At 47.3% G+C, this 8,472-nt stretch overlaps 1 protein-coding gene across 1 annotated transcript; it reads right to left on the reverse strand.

The window, feature by feature from the left end:
• Positions 1-3,784: 3,784 nt before the first annotated feature.
• J3458_004946 (uncharacterized protein) lies at positions 3,785-8,162 on the reverse strand (the record flags this gene model as incomplete). Its single annotated transcript, XM_066118513.1, has 12 exons — positions 3,785-4,386; positions 4,445-4,603; positions 4,655-5,524; positions 5,594-5,647; positions 5,704-5,868; positions 5,921-6,683; positions 6,750-6,909; positions 6,971-7,038; positions 7,094-7,256; positions 7,318-7,415; positions 7,467-7,676; positions 7,746-8,162. The coding sequence occupies 12 exons, from the start codon at positions 8,160-8,162 to the stop codon at positions 3,785-3,787; spliced, it is 3,729 nt and encodes a 1,242-aa protein (XP_065976033.1).
• Between the last annotated feature and the right edge of the window lie 310 nt (positions 8,163-8,472).

The following is an 8,472-nucleotide window of genomic DNA, read 5'->3' on the forward strand; positions in this document are numbered from 1 at the left end:
ATCGACTCCGAAGACATGATCACTCTGTCAATCAACGAATTGCTAACGAAGTATGAGAGGCCTTTATATGGTAGCTCAGTCATGGTCGGCGAATAACCGCTATCGTTGTGTATTGATACTCCTCTGCCGCCATTAGCACCTTTTCACAGCAGTAGGATGCCTTTGCATCTTACCATCATCAAGGTGAAGTGCAACCAATTGCAAAGAGTCATGGAAGTTTTCGAAAATAAACTTGTTCAACTCGGGTAAGCTTTCGCCGCCAATGCTCCTGGTGAAAAGACATGTGTCATGGTGACTGAGATTGAGTCCAATAACTGTTTCCATTGGAGCATGTGTTGAACAAGCTCCACGGCTGACCAACTTGAAACCAAGTTAGTTTGAATTACTCCAAAGAAGAGCTGGTGTTTTGGGCGCAATAGTTTTAATGCTTTCTCCCATTCTCTCAGCTCATAGACTGATAGTACGGGGGTACGGAACGAGATCCCCTCGAATATATTTGCGAGGCTTGGTAGGATATTACCTTCCTGCTCTAGGTGGTCGCTTGGAAACTTGATGTATTTTTCCCGTTGTTGCTTCCAAGATATCTCGAAATCGCGTGAAGCTCGTTGTTGCATCGTGGTATCGATGTGGATTACTTACGAAGACGACGCCAGCTATAACGTTGACAACCGGTCCATAGTGAGTAAACTTTCGGTTGGCAACGCAAAGATCTCGTTTAAGAATAATTCCACCCAAGCTGTGGCAGACTTTCAGAATTGGCTTCGTAGACTGGGGAAACAATATCAGCAAAGACATGAGCAGCGTCAGGACAAAGATTCGCTACTTCACTCACTGGATCTTAATCAATTAAAACCTCCAGAAAGTAATAACCTAGGGTCAGAATTCACTTCTACAAGGGCTTGCAGCCGGCAAAGGACGAGGACTATTCGAACGCTAGGACGCGTGCGCTGGTAGGGTGGCGAGCCACTCTCGACTAGCAAACGGCCAGTTCTCCGGTAAGTTATTTCCAATGCCAGGAACTAGGACAACACTATTTCAATATCACAGGAATCATGGAAGGGGCGGAGGCGAGCATACTACCCTTCGGTTTTCACTCTTCTTGCGCTTGATGATACTCATGGCAGCATGAATGCCAGCTGATGGAAATATTTAATAACTCTGAGTCCTGAGGCGCGAATTCTAGCCGATATTCCCTTACCTAGTTGGAGGACTATCCGATTTTGACATGAAGTTCATGCGGTCGCAAGAATGGCTGGCATGTTCATCCGGTACGGCAGCCCCTACGACAGCAGATTCAAGGGGATGGCGGGGCTCCGTGATGCCACCGACGCCTCTCTCAAATATCTCGACATACTCACTCAGGAAGGCTGAGCAGCTGGTCGACTCTTGCGGGATGGAAGTCCACGCGATGCCAAAGGGGTCCACAACATGCAGAGAGGCGTTATCCTGCCCACTGCACAAGCTGCAAAGACTTCTTGGCCCAAAGAGGTAAAGGAACAAAACGAAACTGTACCTGAATGTACTCTGTAAGACAACTCGTTTTCTTGGGAACAGGCCAGACTCGCCGGATTGGGGGGATTAAGTATCGGACAGAGCAGATGGGATGAGTGGGCTGGGGCAGGGCATATTGCAAACTTACACACCAACACATGGCGAACTAATTAGGTCGGCCCTATACTCCTTTTCTGTCGTTTCGGTAGCGACTGTCTCGATGTTACCCTATACTCTTCTCCATCCGCATACAGCATGGAAGATGTAATACGCGCAAACCTCCAGCGTCTATATTCAAGGTACACCTTGGCTATATCCGTCTTCGAATGCCCACGCTCACCAAGCTATCTACGACATTCTAACCAGTACCAAGAAGTTCCATCCTCATTGATAATTCTGTGACCTCGAAGCATATCTGCGAGGCTCTCTTCGTTTGAGAGTGCCTTTGCGTCGTGGAAACCTGAGGCGTCGACCATATCGTTAGGGCGTGTGTCACATGGTCAAAGCTCAACATCCTCACCGCCCAACAAAGGGGCATCGCCGATACAGGACCTAGAGGTTACACATACTGAACACATGACCCGCTGGGAGCCTTAGGCATAGCTGTTTCTTTCATGTATATATAGTAGTCACTAATCCCTTCCTTCCTTTTAGAAAATCAAGGACCTCTAACATCCTACAAGATTATTATTGAACAGAGTCATTCCACTCCAAGCTCTTGATATCAAGCCCTTGTCACAGCGTGGGCCTGGTTACCTATGAGCCCGCTTATGACAAGAAAATTATTAAACTCTAGGAAGAATTCAAGGCTCCATATACTAAATATTAGCTCAATTGAATATATAATTCGGGTTGTAATCGGCTCGCGGGCCTAGCTGTCGCTTATTTCCCCGACTGGTAGCCTTCTTTTCAGCACTGTTCGCGTTCTTCACCCTAGGTGTCTCTACGTGTACAAAGACATCCATCTAATTTTATTTGGCAGACTTCAAGTTAAGACTATCAATCGTTCTCATATCTTTTTAAGAGTTATGCGGCTGATTTTATATTCTTAATAGCAGCATAGACAGAATCTTAAACTGCACATCTGGTGATTAAAAAAAAGAAAAGGGGGGCTGGATGCACGGCATCTGAGAATTTTGGCCGTACCTAGGCCGAGGAACCGTAACTGACCACGCAATACATCATAAGTACACGAATCGCGATGCGTCAGACACACTAGCCGACATGTATGAATGTAATTCTGAAGAATACCATAAAGCTGCGACTCTCCTTCCCGCATAAGCTAAACCACGCCGCCGAATCTCATAATCAGTTCTGTCTAAAGTGTATTTTCATATGCCCACACTATCGAAACACTCTTTCAGCAGCACTGATAGCTGGGAAGCTATTCTGTACTCCAATATCTATTAGAGGCCGAAATACTATGTCTAGAAGCAAACACCCCAAGAAGGCTCGGGGTCATAATTGCAAGTGTTTTGGCTGACACAGTCATCATGTTCAGGCGCGCAGCGAAAATGAAGAGATTTAAACTTCCAGCCTTCTGTCCAAAGCGTACGACACACACCTCGACTAGTGTAGCCATAGCCAAACCATTTGCCTTGGCATCGGGGCTGCTCCCAGTAGCTTACTTGCACCTGACCGTCTGGGCAGCTACCTGCAGCAGCTATGTTGAGAGAAGCTACTTGACAGTTGGTGTCGATACATACGCCTTCATTAACGCTGTCATTGGATAAAGTGAAGTTATTATGGAGCGCACCGGTGCAATCAGCGTGGTAAAAGGCCTCGACCTGGAACTTTGCAGGAGTGCCCACGCAGTAGTAGTAACCACCCAAGAGCCCACTGCAGTCTAACTTGGTCACTCATTAGTACTATCCTACATGATCAAGGACGTCATGTTCAGATAAGGGGAAAACTGACCATTCTTCGCGGGGGGATTCCACTTGTAGCTTTGCTCGAAGTTAGGGGGCGTGTATATGTCTCGAAGATTGGTTGTGGACTTACAAGTCGCCTAGACTTAATCCTGCATGTTTGTCCACAATTCGTTGGCATGTGTCGCCGGGCTTAGCTTGGTAAAAGCTCTCGCAAGATTCGATGATGCCATTTTGAGTAGGAGATGGCCAAGCTAGAGTTGTTAATAAGCAATGTAACTGTTACGGGATACTAATTGTATTCCGGATCTCACCTTCATTTACAGCGACGCAGTACGAGCGACCCGCCTTGATGTTGCTACAGTCTTGTCTTAGGAAAGGATTCTAAATTTGCCCGTCAGTAGGGGTGGGGGATACCGCTATGTCTAACCGACGCTCACCAATTTAATCAAGTCTGCAGTGCCAATATTCCAAGCCTCGGCAAAGCTCTGGCAAGTATCGCCCTTGCTAAACGTCGCAAAAGAGATGCATCGAGGGTTGCTACCCGGGTCTGAAGCATCTCGTCGTTCGGTTGCATGGCCCCAAGGGTCCAACGAATTGTCATTTGTGATATTGAAGACTGGAGTTTGTGGCTTCACACAAAGACTGCTGCCCCATTTCACATCGTGCAGGTTCATGCAATCCGTCTCCAATCCTTGATTCCAATCACGGAGCTGCCTTTCCGAGATCGAGCTGGCGACAGAGATGTCGAAACAGGTATCTTCCTGTTTGACATGCCAAAGTGATTCACATGGCATGGGCAGGCACAACTCGGTGTCTACGGGAATTTTTTGGCAATCTTGAATCTCGGAGTTGATCCAATATAGGGAAACAGACGACACGTTAGAAGCCACAGAAATGGAATCACAAGTGTCGCCGTCTTTTGCAGTATATGTTGTGTTAGAAGCACAGATGCTGCCGGGTTCGTCGATGTTTACGTGCATTCCGCCGGTTGCCGGATCAAATACCGCATCCTTCTTGCCACAAGCTGCTCTCAATTAGAATTTGACATTTCTTTCCAGAGACGGGAAGTGGGGGAAACACACTCTTTGCTACAAACTCATACTGCTCCCGCACGAGAGCATCGTAAGCTGAATAAGGAGACTTTTGCATCATAGCTAGTCTCTCAATGTTGCAGTGCGAGCAAAGTTCTGATTCCTTCATGGAGTCCAGGTCTTTAACGGGTGCGAAATTCGCGATGACTTCTACATGTCCATGTTTAGCTTATGACGAAAGTTGTGCGGTTGACTTCATACCATTGCAGTAATCTCCAGTTGATGGATCCTTGAAGCACAATTCTTCCCATCTGTCCCGGAACAAATCAAACATTCCAATGGCAGGAATGCCTTCGGCCAGATCCGGAGTGTATTCACAAGCGGCACTGACGCTGTCGTGAACATAGTTGATGGAAGCATTGCAACTGCTTTCACACATGGACTGTAGAAGTGTCGGGTTGTTGATTGGACTGATGTAAGGGGAATCCATAAGTCTTTTAGTCGCATCGTGGCATTTGATTGATTGATACAGAGCCGCCTCGCACGCAGGGCTAACAGTGGTTTGCCGCAGCGAGCCTTGTTCGAAAATAGGCCACCCGACAAAAGTGACGCCTATTGTTTTCTCGGCTCCTGCTAGCCAAGCCAGAATAGAAGAAAGGAATCCATTTTGATTTTCAGCAGCCAGAGTGGCTGGATAGTTCATTGGACTAACCATTTCGACCGTAGCCTTGGTGGCAAGTGAGTATATCCATACGCCGAAACTCTGCTCAATTTGAACGCTGGCAGCTTGACAGTCCTCGGTAGCAAGACATGTTTGCGAGTAGTCTGAGAAGAAACTGTAAAGCCCAGCACAGTATATAAATACATCGGTTGAGTGAATGAGGCGGAGGGCCCATGCCATAGCGCATTTTGTGGAGGATGCCGAACAGTCCTTAAATGTAGGATCGTTGGGGAAAATACCAGGAGTAAATGGAGCTGGCGCATGGGGGGAGGGCTGATAATATGGCGTTTCTGTCTGTATCATGCTTAGAAACACCTCCTTCGCGTCTGAAAGTTGGTATTGGTACAAGACATTATGCTCTGAAGCAGTACCCCATAGCCAGGTTGGCTTTTGGCTCTCGATCAGAATACCTAGTGTTTTTCAGTCAGTTATTATACGAGCGCTGTAACGGAAAGCTGAAAAATTGGCGGGCTTCTTACCTCGCCCAACGTAGATGTCAATTTGAGTTTGATCAGGAGTATCGAGGTCGTGATCTATAACCTTGTAAGTGCCTTTTACTCTTCACTCGAAATCACTCTTCAGGACTTACCAGCGGTCCAAGCCCAAATATTCTCCAAGTATGCGCTGGAAGAAGGCGTGAGATGTAGGAGAAGTGCTGCTCCAATACAGCTCTTATTCACGTTTCCCGTCTTCTTGGGGCATTCTCGTGCTTGTAAACCGCTCTGAGAGGCACCACCAACCCTGATCGGGGAGTCTAAAAGCCCAGGTTAGCTGTAAAGAACTCAAGCAAAGACCTTTCTACATACTCCACATGCAAGCTGAGCCTTGAGTGCTTTGCTGAACGTTCCATTCCACCACGACAGCTCCAGCTGAGCCAGCGTATGTAGTGAAGAGCATGTCGGAGATTTCAATGATTCCCGCATCACCTGGTTGACCTACGCGAACGACTGGTCTCGGAAGCCGCTCGTCTTGGAACGCCTTGCCGGCTCCAATAATCTGAGGCCAGACTTGACCTACGATTCTCGAGCCTACCGGGATGTTGACAGTGTCGGAAACGAGATATTCGCCGTATGGGAAGAAGACGACGGAACTGGTGTTTGCCGCGTACTCTAATATCTGATTGATAATTGCTGTGTCATCAGACTTGCGATCGCCTTTGGCACCCATGGCTTTTATATTGATGAAATTAGAGCCAGGAACATCTTGATAGGTCGGGGCACTCCTTGAAAATATGTTTCCGAACGGTGACACAGTTAGTCCTGCCGTTCGACTTGCGGCAGGGATGTTATTTCCGTTCTGAAATTCCGATAGCCCTGCATCCCCCTGAACCATTTTACCGAATCCCCATGACTCTACTACTTCATCGCTCCCACCAGGCAGCAGGTCGACATTCTTGGCAACATCCCTCAGGACAGTTTTTGTTCTTTGAAACCTGCAATTCTGGACCAGCATGGATGTCGAATTTTCGTGTAAAAGACTTGTGGAAATGCCAACATCCAAGTCAACCAACATGGAATCAAACAAGACGAAGGAACCGACTCCCTGACCAGTGCTGCCCGGACCACCAGCCTAGGAAGAAAAATTAGACGATTAGTATCTTTCATGATGAGATTATAAGCCCTCATCGCAACTTACACCACCAACAATCACAATTCCGGTTTGTGATTGGTCCCTTGATCCAATAATTACAATATTGTGCATTGCCCATGCCCAATCCCAGTGGATTTGGAATGCTGTCTTGCAATTGAAGAATATCAGGTTTCGGCTGGTAAACTGTTGATTGCCAAAGTATGCGCTGTAAAAGGGAGGTGCGTTAACATTGGCCCGGGGGGTCTGTCTCCAACTTGAGGTCTTACCCAAAATTGCCTCCTTGGAAGTAGAGTTCAGACATTGAGCCGCCACTTCCATTTTCCATGAAGATGCCCTATTTCACTTGTTAGTAGTAGCTCACTATACATCTTACAATCATTTCCACGTACTTGTTGAGTAGTCCCCGGCTTCATGTAAAAGTCGACCCTGGTAAGGTCAGTAGCTTGCGCCACTTGCCAATGTATGCCGCATACGTAGGCATCGGGGTTCGTGTTGGTAATATCAATGATAAAATTGCGGATAGATCTTTGGAAATTATTCTGCGGTATATACCTGGGGCGATGTTAGAGTCATGACATGATCAATACCATCGCCTTTCTTTGCATAAGCTCACCATTCGGCACCGTTCCCACCCTCGAGATAGACATTAGACGACAAGACTCCTAAGCCAATAAAACTCTTAGCTGCGAGAATGACAGGTCGGTCTATTGGCTATTCGCAATTAGTACATCTTGATCGCATGGGGAGCTCTCGGGCCCTCACATTTCCTAGAAATTGCGTATTGTAGTACTGAATGATCGACGAGCTCACTAGGTAGGTGCCACTCGGGAAGTAGATGATAGCCGGCTTCTCTGTGCTTGAGCCGCACCCATAACCGCATCGGTTCCCATCACTAATAGCACGATTTATGGCGGCGGTGTCATCAGTTACCCCATCACCCTTCGCACCGTAGTCGCGAACATTACGATAGACCTACGGCAAAGGTTTAGTTTGCCATCACATAAACTCGGACAAAAATGTCCAAAGGTTCCTAGGCCATACCATGTAATTCTCTTCTGCGAGATTTGCTTTGCCATTCATTAGCATCGATTCCATCCAAAATCCGCTTCCGGATCTCTTCTCAATGTTCGTGTCCGAGACAACGCCAGGAAGAGGAGATGGCTCGGGAGTATTGGTATCATTGGATGTTGCCCAATACTTGGCCTTGAGTGACTGAACTCTTGTTTTCTCCTGCTCTGTACTAGCCACCTCATGTTTCGTGGTCTGAGCAACAGTCTCCGCAGCCTTGACAAGCTCAGGGGACACAAAATAATCTTCCACCGTGGAATTTCCGTCACGCTTGGAATGTTTGGCGTCAAGAATCGAAACTCGGTTAGTTGTATTTCCAACCGCGGCTGGAGGAAATTCCCACTTGTTGAAGCGTGGATTGTCCAGGCGATGCTTGTTGGCTGTTCGCATAGCCTCCAAGCCTTGTTCAACGAGTGATGCGGCGTCTCCCTTGGTAGTATTTTTTGCTGTGTTAATATCGGGTCCTGAGCTCTTGCTCAAATCTCTCAGGCCTCCATGGAGATGCAGATTGGACGACGCATGGTCATTATGACTCACGGCCCGAGTAAGTTGGATGTGAAACACAGAAAAGAAAAGTATGAGTGGAAGAAAAAAACGCGTAAACGAGGAACTGGTAGCCATTTCGACTGGCAAAGTGACGTGAACTCACACAAAGCAATAATGCCACGAAAGGCACTAGGGTAGTGCGAGACTAGTTATG

Source organism: Metarhizium acridum (assembly GCF_019434415.1).
Source record: "Metarhizium acridum strain ARSEF 324 chromosome Unknown scaffold_31, whole genome shotgun sequence".
NCBI lineage: Eukaryota > Fungi > Ascomycota > Sordariomycetes > Hypocreales > Clavicipitaceae > Metarhizium > Metarhizium acridum.